The 21,654-nt window shown below is 42.3% G+C and overlaps 1 protein-coding gene across 1 annotated transcript in view; it reads right to left on the reverse strand.

Annotated features, from left to right (window-relative positions):
• Nucleotides 1-2,452: 2,452 nt before the first annotated feature.
• trhr2 (thyrotropin releasing hormone receptor 2) overlaps nt 2,453-21,654 on the reverse strand; it is a 41,464-nt gene continuing 22,262 nt past the window's right edge. Inside the window, exon 6 of the mRNA XM_061722501.1 lies at nt 2,453-3,114. Within this exon, the coding sequence (XP_061578485.1) occupies nt 2,599-3,114 (516 nt within the window). The 3' untranslated portion in view covers nt 2,453-2,598. The remainder of the gene's footprint in view (nt 3,115-21,654) is intronic.

Raw genomic sequence — 21,654 nt, forward strand, 5'->3', positions numbered from 1 at the left:
TTTAATTTATCTCCAGCCAGTTCCGAAATGTTGTAAAGTACTGCATTTGCGGAGCATCATTAACCCTGTCTGAACATGATCTAACTTAAACATATGAAGTTTTTGTCCAATTTCAGATTTATGTGCTGAAGGAGACCAGTACTTTAAAAACAGCGAAGGAATAATGGACCTAAAAGCACAAGTACCTTCATGGTTTATAATAATTCAAAGTTCACCTTCGACAGACACTCTGTTTTTCCTTTAATCTGATGACAACTAAACTTATGCTTTTCTGAAAGAGTGTGGAAAGTCAATGTGACCAGGTCAGACTCAGTTATATTTATGAATCATGTTAAAGTTTGTTTTCCAGATGAATTTATTCAGATTATATTCTAAAAGAACTCAATAATACTGCTGCCCAGTGTTGCAGGCAAGAGTTTTTCAGATCCAGGTGTCTGGTTCAAATGGAGATTAAAAAACACTCCTGAATGTCAAGGACAGGGTTTTGTGATGTGCTGCAGTTGCAACCTCTCCTTTCTGTAGGGTGCAGCAAATAGATGGGGGACAATAATGGGAAATAACCACTGAGTTTTCTATAAAACTGCAATAAATCCATCCATCCTTTTTGTTAAACATTTAACTCCTGTACAGGGTCACTGGGACTGCAATAAATCTTTCAAGAGAAAGACAGGACACTAAATGTTCACTAAGATTGTAAATGTAAAGTGATTTTTTTAAGCCACTTAAAAGCATCTGCTGTTTTACACAACCACAGAGCTGCCAAGACAGCTGCTGCTAATTTGACACAGACTCTGAGACGACTCTGATTTTGCACATCACTGTTATGTTCCATCCAATTCTGCAAGAAACCGCTCTAGGTACCGTGTCTAATTGCAGCCATGAAGAACATTACTCCAAATAAAACCTAGGCCTAGAACTGGATTTTCCCAAAACGTAGTACATAGTATGCAGCATCGTCTGCATTGTGCAGTATGAAAATACATGTAGCTGCACAATCTGTAGTATTCCACAAGTACCTGGATTGTTTGCTACTCCCAGGAAAATTTCCAGTGTACAAGTGATCATTTTCCCTCTCATGTTGTATCTCAAAATGTAACATGACAATACAGCAGAAGCCAGCCTCAGAGGTTATGTGACCGACTTGTGCTACAGCACAGTTGTTTTTAACGGTGGCATACAGTACTATTAGAGTATTAGGGCCAGGCAGGAGAAAAATGAAAATAATATTTTAGAGGAGGAAGATTTTTTTTTCATTATGCACTTTGAGAAAAAAGTCGAAATGTCGAGAAAAAAGTCGAAATGTCGCGATTAATGTTGAAGTAAAATTTTGAGAAAAAAGTCGAAATGTTGAGAAAAAAGTCAAAATTTGATCACGGTATGGATTTGAAACACGTATCAGACATATGCAGTTGCATAACTTCAGAAAGGCACCCTTAACGTTCCACTCCAAGGATGTAAGTTAGTTAGTTAGTTACGGCTGCTGCTGCATAGCTGTGAGTCGCTCTCCTAACTGGATTTGATGGGCCAAAGGAGACATTTATTTCGACTTTAGTCATGAAATTGTATTTCAACTTTATTCTCGAATTTCGACATTTTCACAAAATTTCGACTTTATTCTGGAAATTGTATTTAAACATTAATCTCAACATTTCGACTTTTTTCTCAAAATTGTATTTCAACATTAATCTCGACATTTCAACTTTTTTCTCGACATTTCAACTTTTTTCTCGAAGTGCACAATAAAAAAAAAAATCTTCCTCCTCTCAAATATTTTTTCTCCTGCATGGCCCTAATACTCTTCCATAGCTGGACCAGTACATACTGTAAACTACTTTATAAGTGCACTTCATAGTATGTGGGTTTCGAAAATGGCCATAGAGTTTGTTGTTTTAATGGAGTGATGAGGCCACATAACTTACCACATATGAAAAGAAAAGGTTCCAAAGAGATGTGCCGCAACTATTTTCTCTCGGGAGCATTGCAGTTTCTAGTTAAAGGTAATGATGCCGTACCAATGAAAATAACCTATCGATTTACTCAGTTATTTACAGTACATAATAGCTCAATAGGGAAGGTGGAATCTATATTTTTTACCTCATAATAAAAATGTAAATTCAGATCATTATTTTATTAAATCCCTCAAGTCTTTCATTTTTTTTAAATTAATTTCCATGATAAAGGGTTACAATACTACGGAAGAGTATTAGGGCCATGCAGGAGAAAAAATATTTGAGAGGGGAAGATTTTTTTTTTTGTGCACTTTGAGAAAAAAGTCGAAATGTCGAGATTAATGTTGAAATACAATTTCAAGAAAAAAGTTGAAATTTCGCCTTTTTTCTCAACATTTCAACTTTATTCACAAAATTTTGACTTTTTTCTCGACATTTCAACTTTTTTCTCAACATTTTGACTTTTTTCTCGAAGTTCATAATGGAAAAAAAAGTCTTCCTTCTCTAAAATATTATTTTTATTTTTCTCCAGCCTGGCCCTAATACTCTTCTGTACAATACAGTATTATGGAAATATTTACATATTTTCCTCCTGATCATTTCCCGTGTCTATGTCTGCTAAATCAAGTGTGGCATCATTTGTGTTAATCTAATCTAACTGCTGATCATCATCTGCCATGGTTTTTTCCGGACCTTTTCCGCAGCTCATGGCTGCTGGGCCTACGTCAGTACAATGGTCACCTGACATGCCGTTAACTGTGGGCGTCTTCGGATGTCCACTCTCGGGTTGCTTTGTCTTCGGATTGGTTGAAGTTCCGAGTACGACTCTCTTCACCTTTTCATCGGTTCCATTGCTGTTGGCCTGGGCGGGCCGCGGGTCTCGGATGGTACCGAAGCCGGATTGGATGGTTGACAGCGTTCGATGATTTCCCTCCAGCCGCTGGCAGCTGTAGAGCCCGCGAAATGCAGAGCGAAACTTCTGAGACATGGCATTGTATATGACAGGGTTTATGGCACTGTTGGCATACACGCATGTTCGACAAAATAGGAGGAACCAGGCATCCAGATAGGGACTAGACATAAAAGAGTTGATCAGAACCAAGGTCCGATAGGGCATCCACAGCACAGCAAAGAGGATCACCACCACAGCAAGCATCTTTGTAACCTGTTGAGAAAGAGCAGAGATGCATTTTATGTTAACACTGTTAAAGCAGAAGAATATAAATAAAACTTGATTTTATTTGGTTACAGATTTCTGGCCATGTGTTCACTTGGAGATTGCAGCCCATACATGCTCAGATGGATTCCTGATGTCTGCACTATAAATCAAGGCTGAAAGGTCTCTGCAGTACAAGGATGAAAAAATATTCCACCTAAAACATTACACTTAAATTCTAATCTCTTTAAGAATTTCCTCCCAAAAAACTCACTCTTTGATGTAAAGTTTGAATTTTGACATGGCATTTGACAAACAAAGGAAAGAAGATGAATAAAGAGTGTTGTGGTAGAGATGATGACTTGAGTCTGGGACTTGGACTGAATTCACACATACCAAATCAAATCAAACTTTATTTGTTAAGCGCTTTTCATACAAAAAAAAAGCAGCGCAAAGTGCTTTACATAAAACATAAAACTTAATAATGCAGCTATTGTATTCTCACGGTCCTTTCTGGCTGCTGTTTGGCTCCTTCTAGAGAACTGTGGATCTGCATACCTGGCCCTTAACTGCCACAATGAAGCCTTTGATACTTTGTCTACCTGTCTGATATGCTGCCTCCGACTTATAGGAGGGTTGGCCATCCTCACGATCAAGTTCTTGATGGTTACCTGCTCTTATAATTAGACTAGACAACAGTTCATTGTGTTGAGTTCAGCCATGTGAATCCTTTGCCGTACGTATCTCTCCTCCAGCAATCTTATTTGGCCAACTGCAGTAGGGCAGGTGACTTTCTGCTTGCATCTGTTGCACTCATAGCTGCACACCTGACTGCCAACCAGAACAGCATCAGTGTTCACTTCACAACCACACTGGATGATGCAGTCCTGCATACAGTTGCTCAGCCATGGCAACCCATTTCCTTGTTCCTCTGAATCAGAGCTTACACCTGGAAGCTTGGAAAGAGGCATTTTTTGTGGAATAGCAGCAAGATTTGCAGGCTTGACACAACAGATGTGATCACATGTGACTGGTGAGCACTGTTATCTACTCGAATAGACCAGTAAGTGAGAGGAGCTAATTGAAATACACCATGAAGAGGGGAGACCGAACAAAAAAACACTGCTTGCCTAGACTGCTGGAGTTAGCTCCTAGGAGTCGCTTCATTAGCAACAGGGGATTTTAAAAGTTAAAGAGCTTAGATTTTATTAGAAGAAAGTTTATTTACCATGAAAACTAATAATTCTAATGTTCTTTATGTTAAGGCATTTATAATAAACTAAATAGTCTGAAAACGGGTCTCAAATTCAGGCTCCATTTTTTTAATGTATTGATTTTTGTCCTTTTTTTGCTGATATACCCGTAGACCTGTGCTCATAGACACTCGCACATTAGGAGGCAGGAATGACTAACCAGTATGATGCAAAGATCTGTTGCATCACCAAAAGCAGATATCAAAGTGACATAATATAAAATAGTGCTAAGGGCCTTGGGAGTATTGGAGGCTGTCTTTCTCCTTTCTTTGTTTACCTATTCTCTCTTTGTATATTTGTTTTGCTCTTAAATTTTGGGACTAGCCCACTCTGTGTACCTCCCAGCACACACAAAAATGCAGACAGTTCTATTATTCCAAGACAAATGGATTCAATTCAATTCAATTCAATTTCAGTTTTATTTATATACCGTCTATTACAACAGAAGTTGTCTCTCGGTGCTTTTCAGAGACCAGAACATGACCCCCGAGCAATTATTACATAAACATAACATAAACGATGGCAGATTAAAACTCCCCTAGTGGGAGAAAAACCTTAAACCAAACAGTGGCAAGGAACATCTCCCCTTTAAGAGGGAAGAAAGTTTGAGCAGGACTTGGATCATAAGGGGGGGCCCTCCTGCCAGAGGCCAGCTGGGCAGATCAGGAAAAGAGAAAACAGACAGACATAATTAATAACAGAGAAAGGAAAGATACTGAGGAGAGGAGGAGGAGAGAAAGGTGTGATTTTTGGGATTAAATGCCAGAATAAAATATAAGGACATCTGAACACAGTATTCGATTTAGATGGATATGGATCAGTTATTAGGGGTTTAACGAATACCTGCAGAAAGACTTTAAAGAGTCCAGGTACAGGTACACACAAGTCCAATGGATGCTTCAGTGGCAGCACTGGCAGAAAGCGTAATAAACATGTAGATCATACTTAAAGCTGATCGTTCTGCAAGAAAAGAAAAGCCAGGGCCCCTTCAGACCAAACCATGGGTGTGGAGCTTTTGAAAACAGGAGAGTCACACACAGTGGAACTGGAACTCCTCATATCATGACCCACTGTTGTGACAAATGCCTTTAATTTTTCAACACTATGGTTCAAGATTGTTTAGCAATCTTTTTCTCACCTGAACACATCAGTTGAAGAAAAGAAAGCGAAATACAAGGAAGCCTGTACCGTTTTGAAACGGTCAGTTTAGATTAGATTCGATTTTTTAGATTCAACTTAATTGTCATTGCACATGTCAAAATTACAGGGCAGCGGAATGCAGTTAGCATTTTACCAGAAGTGCTTATGCAGTGAAATACACACACACACACACACACACACACACACACACACACACACACACACACACACACACACACACACACACACACACACACACACACACACACACACACACATATATATATATATATATATATATATATATGTACATAGTGCAGATTAATAACTAACTGTTGTTATACGGTGCAGGTCAGACATGAATGAATAATAATATATATTATGAACAGATGAGATGTGATTATATGATTTACACAGATTTGAGTTACAGTATACATGGGTGATTGCAATATTTACATGAGTGGGAGGTATTCACAGTAGTGCGAGGAGGTAGTTAAAAGGTAAAAAGCCCAGTGCAAATATATTATATACAGTTGTGCAGAATGGTGCAAAGAGTTAGTGGGTACTAGCCCCGTTCACCTCCTGGGGGGGTGGAGGGATAGGGGGTTGGTGTGTGTGAGTGAAAGGGGGTGGGGGCCTGGGGGGGCAGAGTTCAGCAGGGAGACAGCTGCGGGGAAGAAGCTGTTCCTGAACCTGGTGGTTCGTGTACAGAGACTCCTGTCGCGTCTCCCTGAGGGCAGGAGGGCAAACAGTCTGTGTGCTGGGTGGTAGGAGTCCTTGATGATGTTGGTTGTTCTCCTGAGACAACACATCCTGTGGATGGTGTTCATGGCAGGAAGTGAAGCTCCGGCAATGCGCTGGGCGGTTTTCACCACCCTCTGCAGTGCCTTCCGGTCAGCGCTAGAGCAGTTCCTGTACCAGACTGTAATACAGCTGGTAAGGATGCTCTCGATGGTGCAGCGGTAGAAGTTCACCAGCACGTCTGAAGGGAGGTGGTGTTTCCTGAGAGTCCTCAAGAAGAAGAGACGCTGGTGAGCCTTCTTGACCAGGTAGGAGCAGTTTGTTGTCCAGGAGAGGTCCTGTGAAATCTGGATCCCCAGGAATTTGAAGCTGGTCACAGGTTCTACTGCCACACCGTTGATGTGGATGGGTGGATGAGTGACAGCATTCTTCCTGAAGTCCACAATGAGTTCTTTGGTTTTTGAGGTATTGAGCCTCAGGTTATTGTCCTCGCACCACGCAGCCAGGTGATCCACCTCCTCCCTGTAGGCCGACTCATTATTGTTCCTGATGAGGCCAATCACGGTGGTGTCGTCCGCAAACTTGATGATGGCCTTGGAGCCATGTACAGGTCTGCAGTCACGGGTGAAGAGGGAGTAGAGGAATGGACTCAACACGCAGCCTTGTGCTACGCCAGTGTTGATGGTGAGTGTGGAGGAGCAGTGGTGGTCTAACCGGACATGTTGTGGCCTGTTGGTCAAAAAGTCCAGTAGCCAGTTGCAGATGGGAGCTGTGATGCCCAGGTCCGCAAGTTTGACTACTAGCTTTGACGGGATGACAGTGTTGAATGCTGAACTGAAGTCTATGAACAGCATTCTGGCATAAGTGTTGTTGTTGTCCAGGTGTGAGAGGACAGAGTGCAGCGCTGTGGAGACTGCATCCTCTGTGCTCCTGTTCTTGCAGTAGGCAAATTGGTGGGGATCCAGGGTGGGGGGCAGGCAGGATTTGAGGTGTGCCAGGAGGAGCTGCTCTAGGCACTTGGAGATGATGGGGGTTAGTGCCAATGGGCAGTAGTCGTTGAGACACGCTGGTGTGGAGCTCTTCGGTACTGGCACAATGGTGGTGGATTTGAAGCAGGTCGGAACAACAGCACGGGCCAGGGACAGGTTGAATAAGTCTGTCAGGATCCCCGCCAGCTCCCCAGCGCATGCTCTGAGCACACGTCCAGGGATGCCATCAGGGCCTGCAGCTTTGTGTGCGTTGGTCCGGCTCAGCACTGCTTCAACATCAGTGGGGGAGAGTGTTAGTGGCGGGTGGTTGGCAGTCAGCTCTGCCTTTATTGCTGGTACATGGTTATCCCTCGTTCAGCTTGTTGAGGAAGGATATGTCAGAGGAGACGGGGAGGGGTGGGCTTGAAGTCACTGATGACCCGAATGCCTTGCCACATCCGTCGGGGGTTGGAGTTGGAGAAGTGCTCCTCCAACTTCAGTTTGTAGCAGTACTTGGCCTTCTTGATGACTCGTTTCAGGTCAGCCCTGGCTGTACTGTAGGCTTGTGCGTCTCCCGATCTGATGGCAGAAGTTTAATCACTGATCAACAGGACTTATGATGAAGGTCTGTGCATGTCTTAAAACACATTTTATTTATTTCTACACATTGAATACGTTTAGTTTTAAAACTGTCTCCCCACCTCAGCTTCACAGGATTTCCTCCTTTGAGTTGTTTATGACACTCCGTCTGTCTGATTCTTTAAAGACCTTTATGATGGACCTGTTGGTTTGTTGTATTTCAAATATGCCATCAACTGCACATTTCAGCTAAAAGCTCAAATTGTCAGGATTTGACATTTCCCTGTTTTGTTTTGTAAGCCCATGTCCCTGCATTTCAGTTCTGTCTTGACCCTCCTGTTTCCCATCTACCATGATTGTCTGCACCTGTGTCCTGTTATCCTTTGTGTATATCTAGTCTTGTCTTTCCCCTGCTCCTCGCTGGTCCGTACTGTTTCCTCCTTCCGTGTTCCCATGTGTTTCCAGTTTTTTGATCCCAGTTCTGAGTTTTTGCCATCCTGGCAAGCAGCGCTTTTTGTTGAAATTAATAAATCTTTGTTTTTGAGAACTCCTGCCTCTGGCCTCCCACTCTCTCTCCTGCATTTGGGTCCTCATCTAACCAATCCTGACAGAATGGGCCAGCCAGAATGGACCCAGCGGGAGAGTATATCACTCTCCTTGAGTTCTTCTGCTGAGAGTCGGACAAGAAGATGTGCCCTGTCGAGGAGGAGGAGTCCCGCTTCTGGGGAACACGCCTGGCTCGAGGGGGGCCCAGGTGTGTTCAACCCCAGGGGAGACAACGTCGGCGCCAGCCCCAGTCTGTTCCTGCTCCGGCAGTGGTCCTGGATGCATCAGCCTCTGTTCCGGCTCCAGCGGTGGTCCCGGGCGCATCGTCTCCTGTTCCGTCGGTGGTCCTGGACGCATCAGCCTCTGTTCCTGTTCCGGCGGTGGTCCCGGGCACATCAGTTCTTGCTCCTGTGATGGTCCCGGACCTCTCTCAGCCGGTGCCGAGGACTCTGTGTCCCCCTCAGCCAGTGCCAAGGACCCGGTCTCCCCGAGGCAGTGCCGAGGACCCGCTGTCCCCCCAAGTCAGTGCAGAGGACCCGGTGTCCCCCCGAGCCAGTGCCGAGGACCTGGTGTCCCCCCGAGCCAGTGACGAGGACCCGGTGTCCTCCGAAGCGGCTCCTCGGGTTCTTGGTCCCCCGAGGCCAGCTCCTCGGGTTCTTAGTCCCCCGAAGCCGGCTCCTCGGGTTCTGTCTGACCCATCTGCTCAGTCCCGAGATCGACCCTCTGACCCGCCTGCTATGTCCCGAGACCGACCCTCTGACCCGCCTGCTACGTCCCGAGACCGACCCTCCGACCCGTCGGCTAAGTCCCGAGACCGCCCACCCGAACTCTCGTCTCGGCGGTCGGCCCGGCCCCGAGGGCGGCCTCCCAAACTGTCTCGCCGGTCTGCCCGCTCCCGAGGACGGCCCCTTGAACTTTGACCATGTGTTGACCTGTGTTTCCAGTTTTTTGATCCCAGTTCTGAATTTTTGCCATCTTGCCAAGCAGCGCTTTTTGTTGGAATTAATAAATCTTTGTTTTTGAGAACTCCTGCCTCCGGCCTCATGCTCTCTCTCCTGCATTTGGGTCCTCATCTAAACAATCCTGACACAAATATTAATTAGGTTTGACAAGAATAGAGAAAAGAAATCTTAAAAAAATCCTGCCACCTTAAAAATACTTAAAATGGAAATGTTATTCAACCACCTGATGCAATGTCACGTCTTCACACCCCTGCCTCGGAAATGGAAATACTATACTCCTTTTTCTTTTTATCTTAGTTTACATCAATGAAACATTATATTGTGTAAATGTTAATATCAACAGACAATTCGTGGACGTAGAGTAGGTAGTCAGAATATCTGGACACAGTCTTGTGTGTCCAGGACAAACTGATAAAACCCAAAGTTTTCTCAGTCAGAGGCACAGTGGTTACATTCCATAATTGTTGAAAATAAACAGAAAATTTGAAACAGGGACCTGGAGATCACTTAGAAAATCACATTGATATTCAACCAGAACAATCAAACCATGCTGCAGAAATGCACTCGTAGTTATGCATTCATGCCAGACCTCAGAAGGTATGGGCTGATGTGTTGTGATAGTTTTAGTGATTAACTGATTGGTTCATTACTGGAGTCATCAACAGGTCAGACGAAGCATGAGCAGAAACAATTCTTGTCTGTGTGGTGAAGTTTGACTCTAATTATGAATATGCTGTGTCTCTGCGTGAATGTTGAGAGATGATTAACTGAAGCTTATTGGTTAATTGAGTAATTTGAAAATGAAAATGAAATCATACAGAAAAATAAAACATTAAAATAACAGGTGGAGCCGTCTCACAGCAGGAAGCACTATTGCCTCACAGCAAGAAGTTTCCCGGTTCGACTCCCAGGCCTGGCAGGGGTCTTTCTCTTCCATTTTCATTTATTAATTATAGGTATCTCATAGCCACCATCGTTCTTGTAGTTAGTTATGCTGGTCTGCCCCCCCCCCCCTCTTCTGTGTATGTTTGCAGGCCGGAGCTTCAGGAGCTGCATACTGACCTGCAGTCCCCCCCTCTGATCATCCCACTGATGCTTCCACCTGTCTGTGTAGATGTCTGCTAGATGTATGCTGACATCCTGACCTGCAACCCCCCCACCCCCTGACCCCTTCAGTGTCGGCTGTCTACATCTGTTTATATAGTCAATCCTCTACTGCACCATCCCTGTACTGCACCAGTCTGTCTCTCCTTTCTCTGTTCTTCATTCTCTGTCTCTTCTCTCTTTTCCTGATCTGCCCAGCTGGCAGGAGGGTCCCCCCTTATGATCCAGGTCCTGGTCCAGGTTTCTTCCCTCCTAAAGGGGAGTTTTTCTTGCCACTGTTTGGCTTAAGGTTTTTCTCCCACTAGGGGAGTTTTTTACCTGCCATTGTTTTTGTTATGTTTATGTAATAATTGCTCGGGGGTCATGTTCTGGGTCTCTGGAAAGCGCCTAGAGACAACTTCTGTTGTAATAGATGCTATATAAATAAAATTTAATTTGATTTGATTGAATTGAACAATCTGCTGTATACTACTGATATGAACCAATGCATAAGAATTGGACCAGCTAATCTCTTTTAAAGGTGCCATAACAATGTGACAGCCACAATTAGGGATGGGAATCGAGAACCGGGTCTTGTTGAGAACCGGTTCCCAGTGTTTCAATTCCTTGGAATCGTTTGCCTTTTTCGCAAACGATTCCCTTATCGATTCCAGTGGGCGCGAGTGACGTCACCAAGCACGTTGCGCACCGTGCGCATTTGCGCCCAGCAGGAAAACACGGGGACAAAGCGGCATAAACGCTCGAAAGTTTGGTTACATTTTACCAAAAAGGATGACAACAGGGCGACAATTCTTGCAATGTGGACATTTTAACAATGGGGGGAAACTGTTAGGACTCGGCCGGCTGATGCGCTGGGAGCGCGGAGTCAGCCGATGTGTAGTAAGGCTGATTTATGGTTCCGCATTACACCGACGCAGAGCCTACGGCGTAGGGTACTCGGCTACACGCACCGTAGGGCGCGCGTCGCCGCGTACCCTACGCCAAGGGCTCTGCGTCGATTTAACGCGGAACCATAATTCATGCTTTAGAAGAGCTGCTCTCTCGGCCACGCGGACGTGCCAGGCGCTCCGGCGGACAGCAGAGCTCCTGACACAGCTGCAGCTCGTCAGCTCATCTATGGAGAAGTTAAAGAGCATCTACCGCTAGATTCTCCTTTCATCAAGGCAGGGAAGAGTATCAGGCCAGAATAGATTAATGTTACCAGCAGTGATAAGTTTGTGGTGTTGAACATGTTACTGGACATTCTTGTGCAATTGCTACAAAATAATTTGTTGTTTCTAGATAATTTCTACAGAAGAATATTTATTTTATTATTATTATTTTATATTAAATACATATTTTACTGTATATTACAAATAATTTTGTGGGGACCCCCTGGCACCATCGAGGAGCCCAAGGCTGGGGGCATCTTAAGACCTCATTATATTTTTTTGTTCAAAGATATAAAAGTTTTATATCTTTGAACAAAAAAGATCAGAGAAACAAAGAAATTGAAACAAAGAAACAATTTTACAATTGCAATTTTAGTATCAACTTTGTTTTATTAAAACAAAGTTGATACTAAAATTGTTTCTTCTCTTTTTTCTCCAAATGAGAATCGATAAGAGAATCGATAAAGAATCGAATCGTTAAGCAGAATCGAAAATGGAATCGGAATCGAAAAAATCTTATCAATTCCCATCCCTAGCCACAATGCAGTATGTGGTACATACAGCGTACTGAATTTTATATTCACACTATATGTGGTTTCAATAATCGCCATCGTCTTGCATCTTCCAGTTAATTTGTCATGCTCTTTGATGTGCACCCAGGAATGCTTCCTGATGTTTTGTTTTTTTTGTCGCCCTTTTGGATACCCATTTTGGATACCCATTTGTCTGTAATGTTTTGGGTTAAAAATTAGGACATCGATCCATCCATCCATCCATTTTTTTTAATCCTCTACAGCAGTGTTTCCCAACCCTGTCCTGCATGTTTTAGATGTTTCCCTTCATCGTCACACCTGATTCTAATTAATGGTCCTAATTAGCTTGTCATAAAGGCCTGCACAACTATGTTGATGACACAGCCACTTGTATCACAGTGTGCTGAAGCAGGGAAACATCTAAAACATGCAGGACAGTGTACCTCGAGGACCAGGGTTGGGAAACACTGCTCTACAGGGTCATGGGTGTCTAAAATTAGCATTTGGGTCCACCAACATCCAATATAACACTGTTGTTGTGAAATATCTTATCCTGGTATGGGTTATTATCTCTTAGAGACTTTCCAAACATGACTGCAGGAAAAAATAAACCTTTTTGTTCTTAAAAAAATAATGACAATACAGAGAGAAGAACAAATGAAACAGCAGTTAGCCAGCAGAGCTAAATGGGCAGCAGTCAGTCAACCTTGTGTATCAAAGTGCTACAGTTTCTCAGCAGTATGAGGGTATTTGTAGTTGTGTTCACAACGTCCCTATCCGTGCTATGAGTCTCCTTCTTGTTCTGCATTGTCGCTGCCTGGTGACCATGGTAACAGCTCAGACATTACTGGACCCCGGTAAGCCTGTGGGGGTGGGGTGCAGAGCCAGTCATCCTGTAAGACTCAGGTGATTACTTTTATCAGTCTCTCCACAAGGCTGCACACCCTACCCCATCTGTGGATATTTCTCTTCTGTATGGCAGTTCTGTTAGAGCGTGGCAAACTGTGTTTTTACATTGTGCCACACAAAAATGGAAAAAAAACAAGTGTAGCAGCTCTATTCCTTGTTTAATGCAACTACAATAAAAAAGAATAAAAAGAAAAGGCCGGGAGCAGCGACAGCCGGCTCGTGAGGTACATTGTATAAAATATATATCTTTGCTACAAAGCGTTTAATAGCAAAGGAGGCAACGAGGAGAACCTTTTAATCACCTCTATGCCAGGATAATAAAACAGAAAGCCTTATGATGTCATTTTGAATATGAATATTATCATTTGGTTTCAAGACACTCAAATCTGGCATCACAAACAATATTTTCTCCCATTATTTTTAAATGACAGCACCCTCTCATATCTGAGCCAAAGGATCAACGTTTAGCATCCAATCCTCACTCAGTATGACAGTGACCAAGCATCTACATCTTTATTATTCAACAAGCACTTTACCCAGATCACAGCCACAGAGAAACTCTGTAAGATTAAAACTGTACAGTAATCTCACTCCCCACTGTATTAATCTCCAATCATAAAAGTACCATTCTTTGGTGTACACAAGTTTATCAGAATCTTATATCTGATTGAATTGGCCTATCAAACAAAGAATAAAAGAGCGTGAAGTGCCTATTGAAGAACTGAGAGGGTGAAATCATCTGTGGTATTAAGCACACTTCAGCGTAAATCCTAAATCACATTATGCAAATCTTCTGCTCTTGGATGGAGCCCCTTGAACACATGAGATTAGGATCTTTTCTGCTCTCGAATTCAGTTTTATTGAGGCCTGTGTTCACACAGAAACAGTGGCACGGAAACAACTTGTGTTTCTTTGCTGGAAGGTAAAGCACTCAACACCCATTAAATTCAAGGGCTTGTGGAGTTAATGTGTGCCCCTGAGCACCTTCTGTGAGTGACAACAGATATATTTGCTGCAGATGAGGGTTCATTCAAGGTTTCCCACAATCAAGAAGCAAAGTTGCTGATTGTTTTCTGTGGGGACTTGATCAACTTGCAAGAAAGGGTTCTTTAATATCTTTGTTGAGAATAAAACTCAGTCATCTAAATTTAAAGGCTGCAGGTGCAGCATCTGTTGCTCTTCTGCCCCTGCTGAACTTTTTCACAAAATGCTGAGTCAACTGATCGGTGCCACCTGACTCTAGGTTTTAAATGTACTATGACTGAAAGTGAGTTTTTTTCTTTTTTATGTCTGCAAGCAGGCCTGAGAGAGCTGAAGGTGGAACAGACAACACCACAAAGGAATATTTGGAGGGGACAGAATGACATGGCATTGAGAAGAAGTGTTTCAGATCCAAAAATCTAAGAAGTTTAAATATAATCTGAAAAATGTGGGCATTAATGGTGAGTATGAGCAAGTACCACTGAATCATTGTCCCCACTGCCACAAGGGACATGGGTTTTATAGGTTTATATACAAAAGTTGAGCAGCGGCATTTAAAAAAAAAAATACAAAACTCTTTGGTTTTTACCAGTAAAGAAGTACTAGTCCATTTTTATTCCAAGGAGGAGAAAGATGCAAAGACAAAAGTCTCTCATTCCTAGTTCTCTGTAGCTATGAATGCAACTCACTTCCAAAAGACACCAGATTGGTGCCAATTCCTTATTAGTCCTTATTACAACTCTAATTTAAAAATAAAATACAAGGATATACAAAAGAGTATCTTACAGACAAAGTCCCTCAGAAGTTAAAACCAGAGGTTCATCAATCTGTGAAAAATGTGTAAACAATTTTAGAACGTTCCTTATTGTAAAATTATGAAAACATTGAATATTTCAACATCCACAATTTATTATGTTGCTGGTGTACACAAGTGCTCCCTGTGGAGATCGGATGTAGAGGATTTTTAGCCACATCGACCACAAGGGTCCTGAAGAGGATGGGGATCAGAGGCCAGGCCGTCCGACAAGTCGTGAAAATACTGTCAGAGGCTGCGAAGAGAGAGGCATATCCTGTCACTATAATAAAACGACCGTTTGGGTCTTTGACAGTTGAAATGTGATCAAATGGTGTGTTTTTTTTAAATAATAATAGCTACTCCACGTGCTCTACTCGAAAAAGTGGACTGGTATACCGGATCCGCCCATCTGCAACGTCATAGATTACAGTCTTTGGGTCTGATATGGGTTTCTTGGAGAAACATAATGTCAGCAGAGAGGGACTTGAGGTGTAAAAATATTTTTGCACGTTTGGTCGCAAGGCCAAGGCCACGGACATTCCAGCTCACCAAAGTGATGCCGCTGCATGGAATATTTTTACTAAGTACCATAAAGAGGAATGTCCATCCTGAGCAGTACAGTAGAATAGAATCCCCTAAACAAAATAAACATCAAGAGCCACAAAAACAAAGAACATATACAAACTATACAGTAAAGCCTCCCTCTCACCCACTTTCCCAAACAAAGTGAGGATGAAAATACCCTATACATCAAGTTAAATGGGGGGAACAATATAACACAGCCAAGGTAGCAGAGGGCTACCTGCCAGTTAGGCTATTCACTGGCAAGCTATAAACAAAAGTAGAACCCTCTCTGAACAAACAGTACCGATCTAATTGTGTAGTCGGGAACAGTATGACTTACTATATTCATAAAAAGTTGCAAACATAACAAAAGTGAGGTACTAATTAAAAAATATACCAGGAGCTTTCTCAGTCCATGTCTGCTCAAGGCTCCAAACGTTACAGCAGTTTAGCTCCAACCCGCCTACTTCTGATCTGGGTATTGAAAAGAAACAAGGGCATGGCGAGTCGAGTCGGGCTGAGTAGGTACTAGTGTAAAAGCGCCATATGTCGTCTCTAAGAGTCTAGGGTGAAATATTGCACATTGCCTCAGCCGGCAATAAAACAGTGGTCAATTCATGATACTTTCTCATCTCCTAATTTTTATACCTAATAATACAATGTCAGTGTTGTGTACATGAGACAAGAATATTGACAAATTTATGGATTTCACACTGTGATCGGCAATATTGGGATCGGCAGATACTGTTTTTGGTGATCGGTTATCGGCATGTGATCTTCATGCCCTTAGATAGTACTGCATTATAGGTATGTTAAATATGTTGGTGCATGCCCCTTCTCTGGCTTATTATCAGTGTCAGGTTCAAAACCATGTATCTTTGATGGGATGAAGTGTGTTTGTACAGGTATAGACAGCTTGTACATCCAGAAATTAAAACTCAGTGCTGGAAAGTACAGTTAGGTTTTAGAGCGAATGTCAGTATTTCTCAATCCTGGTCCTTTAGTATTGTGATGGAAAATTTTGCCTTGGCCACTTTATTAAACCAAAACTACTGTGAGGAGCAAATTTAGCCTTGTACAGAGAGCAGAGTCTGCAGACTGATACTTTGTCCCTGAAAGATTAGCTCTGTTTTTCTGAATCATAAGGATGAATCATGATTCATGCTTTAAAATCATTTTGCTTCCTTTGTTTCATTGTGATGCTGGACTGAGAAGCCTGATGTATGTTCTGACTCTTCTCTTAAATCTACTGATATCTGGATCATCTCTCAAGTCTTATGCTTGTTAACTTATGGCGCTTTTCCACTAGTACCTACTCAGCCCGACTCGACTCGCCTCGCCTCAGTTTGGTGCTTTTCCACTAGGGGTCTAACGTGCCGAGCAGTGTTGTGCTAGTTACTGAAAAATAGTAACTAGCCGTTACCGTTACTAGTTACTTCATTAAAAAGTAACTCAGTAACTCAGTTACTTAGACCCAAAAGTAATGCGTTACTATGGAAAGTAATTTTTTGTTCTTTAAATAAAAACATTATTATAAATGCTCCCATTTAATGCCCCTCTAGCCTTCATTTCAGCATGGTACTGTATGGATTTGCATTGTGCATCGTGTTCTGCATTCTAAACAGTCTCTCCGCTTCTTCACTTCCTGTGTCAATAACATTGGTCACTTAGCAACAATGCTGAGAACGGCCAATGAGCTTCAGCAGCAGCTCAAGAACGGGACACTTTGATCAATCGTTCATTACAGTCTCAAATATAACCAATGGTGGCATGTCGGTTTATAAGAATCTTTTTGCCCAGAAGAAAAAAGAGCGATAACAACGACCCATAACTATTTTCTTCTCTCGAAAAAAACACACCTGCACCGCGGCTTTAGGAGAAAAAGACGCTACAGAGCGGAGTCGGGATGCAGCAGCTCAGAAGAGCAGTGCGTGCGAGGCGGGGCTGATCTCTGCAATTTGAAGCCTTCTACAATAATTGTAAAAAGAATTTCATTTATCACGGGTTCTTTTTGGAACGTAACCCCTGCAAAAAACCAGGGATTACTGTAATGACAATATCTCCGTGTTGCGAAACTCGCCTTCTCTTGGCTCGCCATGACCGGTCATGTTTCTGAATGCACACACACGCGCCCACTACGTTTCCTCTGGTCTCCGGGTGTGGGGGAAAAAAGCTTCACTGTAGCCAGAAGTAACGGAGTAACGCACCGTTTGGTAACGGTAATTGGTAACGGGGGGTTGGGAGTCAGACGTCTGAGTCAGGATGTGGACATCAGCGAAAGAGCGACTCGCGGCTTCTTGTTCATTTTATTCGACAGGCAATGGCAGCACAAAAGTCTGTTTCATGGTCCAACTCTGAGGTGCAGATGTTCATAAACCTGGTGGCTGAGGAGAGAATTAAAAAGGGATCTAGACGGGCGATAAGGAACGACCAGATCTACCAGGAGCTCTGTCACTTCATAGCTGCTCGCGGCCAGCTGACTTTTCAGCAGCCGTGAGACAAACTAAAAAAAATTAAAAAGCATCGCTTCTTTGAAGCTTCTTTCACTCTCATTGTTTAACTTGATATCGAACACAAGCCACAGACCCAGCAGCACATATATCATTTCCTCCATGTTCTACATCTTTAGTGTTGTCTTCTTTGTTTAGATCACACAATCAAATACGTCACAGCAGCTTCGCTCCAACCTCCTACTTCTGCTCCAGGTGCTGGATTGTTATGGAAAAGAAACTAGGCCAAGTTGAGTCGAGCCGAGCTGAGATGATTAGAGCTGAGTAGGTACTAGTGGAAAAGTGCCATTAGACACTCAGTTTCAGTCCAGATATTAACCTAGTTGGAAAAAACATATTAAAGAGTGTTTAATAGGTTTTGCCACAACAAGTATCACTGCCCCGTAAGTTTAGATGTTTTCCAGCTTCGAAAGTGTGGTAATGGATCACCTCAACAGCTCATCAAGTCTTCACAAGTCTTTTGGTCACTCAGATTGAGTTTTCTGAAGTAAAAATGGACTGATGTTAAAGATGGTGCTGCCATTATGGCCTTATTATGAATTATTAAGAAAGCATGTTTTTCAATTTAAACATTTCATGTGTTCTATTGTCAAAATTGGAGTTTGATATATATATCATTACATTCTGTTTTTAAGTTACTTTTTACACAGTGGTCCTGCAGCCAGAGTTCTGGTCAGACATAGCAGGAGAGTTTTCTTGTACAGATTTAAAAAAGAGTTATTCTTCTCAGATATAAAGCTCTTAAGTGTTAAACTCTACTGTATCTTTAAAATCTCATATTTCCACATAATCGCAACATTTTTTTATCCTCTCAGACTGAAGACTTGTATTATCAAGAGTTTCCACAAGTGTGACAGGGCAGAGCTGTCAGTTATTAGGCCCCGCTCCTGTAGGCCCAGCTCCCAGTTGGGACTCAAAACACGGAAACCCCCCCTACCTTAGATTAGTCTTTAAACTTTTCATTATGGTAATGTTTATACTTAGGAATGACTCTGGTAACCTGATGCCATCCCTGCACTGTTATAGGCCTGGACTGCCAGTTGAGATCTCATAATGTTTCAGGCACTTTTTCCTAGTCTCTTCTCCGTACACTTCATGTATATACGGTATGTCTGTTGTCATTGCAGGTTCCACTTTAAACACCTTTGAAACTCTTTGACAACTGGTCAGTTATATGTATTGGCAACCTTTAATCGTATTTTTAATGTAAGACATTACAACCAAGTCAGCTTACTTGATTTCTTTCCAAGATTCTCGTTGTTATTTTCAAACAGTTCATGTGTTTAAGACATAAGATGTGCTTATTTTTCTCTCCTCTTCTGCAAGCCATATTAAAACTTCCCTCACTCTTATTTTTCATGACGAATCTGACTTAATCAGTGTCTTGTCTGTCTTCAAAACCTGCCCAGTAAGGTTTGCAGTGGACTATTCAAATGAAAGTGCAGTTAGGTCCCACAAGATGACCATAGCACCAAATGCAACATCCTACAAACCCAATGTGACAAAGTGGCTTTGACTAACACGTGTTATAAGTCCAGACAGCATCTGTGGAAGTCGTGAAGCGAAATGACTTCAAAGCACAGTTTGATCAGCTGTGAACTCAACTCCCTCACCTCAATGGACATCTTTTTTCTTTTAAAACCACGCAGGGAAGCAGCTCCAGACAGGTGCTCCCACACTGTGCAGAGAAACCAACAGACTTTGCTTTGCCGTGTGAAAACAAAAAACTAACCTACAGAAAGACACTTGACAAACGACAACAGTGATGGAATGTCTGACAGCTCTGGGTTTAGTCTGGACTGCCGTTTCACCAACTAGAGGTATCGAGTTGGTTTTATAGCTATGCCTTTTGCTAGCTAAATGTCAGTGAAGACTGCACAGATGTGTTCATCATTGAAAGGAAAAAATAACTCCACAAACGCATGGCACGATACTGGAGAGCCAGCTTAACAGGTCAAAACCAGGTAAACAACTAACAGTGGACACAAGACAAAAGGGGTGACGGGAGGGTCACTGAGTGCACATAATTTCACCACCAGACAGGTTGAACTGATGCTGCCTTCTGTACGGAAAATGTAATGTCTTAAAAACAACAATAACAAAGAAAACCATCACCGACGACAGTGTTACCACTTTCTACATTTTATTTTTTTCTCTCCAATATACAGTCGGTCTTTTTCCCTCAGTAGAACTGACCTTTTTTTTTTTTCCACAGTGCTGCAATTTGTCTGTCCTTAATGACTCCACAACAGTGGGTGTTATTTTGATCTCTTCAAGTATTGTAGACAGTAGTGTCAGTTTAACTAGTATCTGGGTTAGAGGAGGCCGAGAGTGAGTAAAGAATTAGCTGTATATTGATCAACAATCATCAGTTTTTCATTAATACATAGAAGTTGGGATTGTTGTTGCTAAAGCATACATTTGGCACATTGGGAAGCATTGAAAGATTTAATCATAAAAGTTGAGGAAAATAGATGGATTCTGAGTATGTATCTTCAATACTATGTTGAAGCTTGGTTCAGAATTAGTCTCTCTTGGATTGGACAAACTAGATGCTATTCTGGTATTAGCTTGAACATGCACAATCCCTGATGTTAGCAATTTTAAGACATAATCCAGCAAGGGTTGTACACGAAAAATTGAAGCCAGAGCAGTTGCGAAAGGCTGCTCTAAAGTGACCCATATCCAATATCTGTACTGCTTAACACCTGGGAAAACTTGGCTAGTTAGTTGCAGCTACTGACTTGGTAAAAGGGAAGAAACAAAAACCTGCACTATTTTATTTTCAATAAAAGCAAGCAAAATTAACTCATGTGAAAAAGTAGACGTATTATTTGAACTAAACGTGATGAACTATGGAAAAAAAAGTCACGATTATCAAGTGACTTTTGAAGCACATTAGATTTAGCAACAGATTGTTGGCCACAGACACCAGTTTGACCCCGATATCACTTGGGAAACACTGACCCACACAAGTTTTTCTCTTGATGACTTCATTCTTGTGATCGTTGGCAGCCAAAATTCAAACCATGATTAAAAAAACAACAACCTAGCACTAGCATGGCAGCACATGTGTCCATATGGACTCACAGCAGTCTGACCAGCACCTATCCATGCTGTACCCTCCTACGTGATTTCTTGCTTGTGTTGTTCCTTCAGAAGTAAGTCGCTTTGGATAGAAGCGCCTGCTAAATGCCAGTAGTAGTAGTAGTAACATTTTATCAAGTGAACTTCCCTAATTTGGTGCTATTACCAATGGTGAACCGACATACCTCCTCACTGTTCAACAGTAGGTGAGCCTTTATACCCCTTACTGTAATTGTCAGTTGGTCAAGTAAAACAGCTATAACAGGATGGCCACTTTGTTATTCTGGAAGTTGTGAAATACACAAAACAGGATATTATCCAAGCCATTGTTCTGTAAAACATCCCTGTGAGTTTGCAAATTCTGAGCTTAGGTACATATTAAAACAGAGGAAGCAGAGTCTGTCAAAACAAAAGGAATTTCGTCACTTGACTGTGCACAGGCGTGCACTATAAATGTGACCAGAGTTAAACCCACCAAACACGAAGGACTCCGTTTTCATGGTTGCTTCATTTGAGAATTGAGGATCAGAATGCAAGCTCAAAGGAAGAGCACAGTTGTGAATAAAATGTAACTATGCAAAAACGTGGCATCTGTGCCAGATAATCCAGAAATTCAAATCATAAATGGTGAAAGCAGTAAACAAGTCAGCCATGGCTCACTGCAACAAACACAGGAACAATGACAGTAAGGTGGCACTGATCAAAACAAAGCTAGTAGTAAACAC

The sequence above is a fragment of the Cololabis saira genome, chromosome 5, assembly GCF_033807715.1.
Source record: "Cololabis saira isolate AMF1-May2022 chromosome 5, fColSai1.1, whole genome shotgun sequence".
Taxonomy (NCBI): domain Eukaryota; kingdom Metazoa; phylum Chordata; class Actinopteri; order Beloniformes; family Belonidae; genus Cololabis; species Cololabis saira.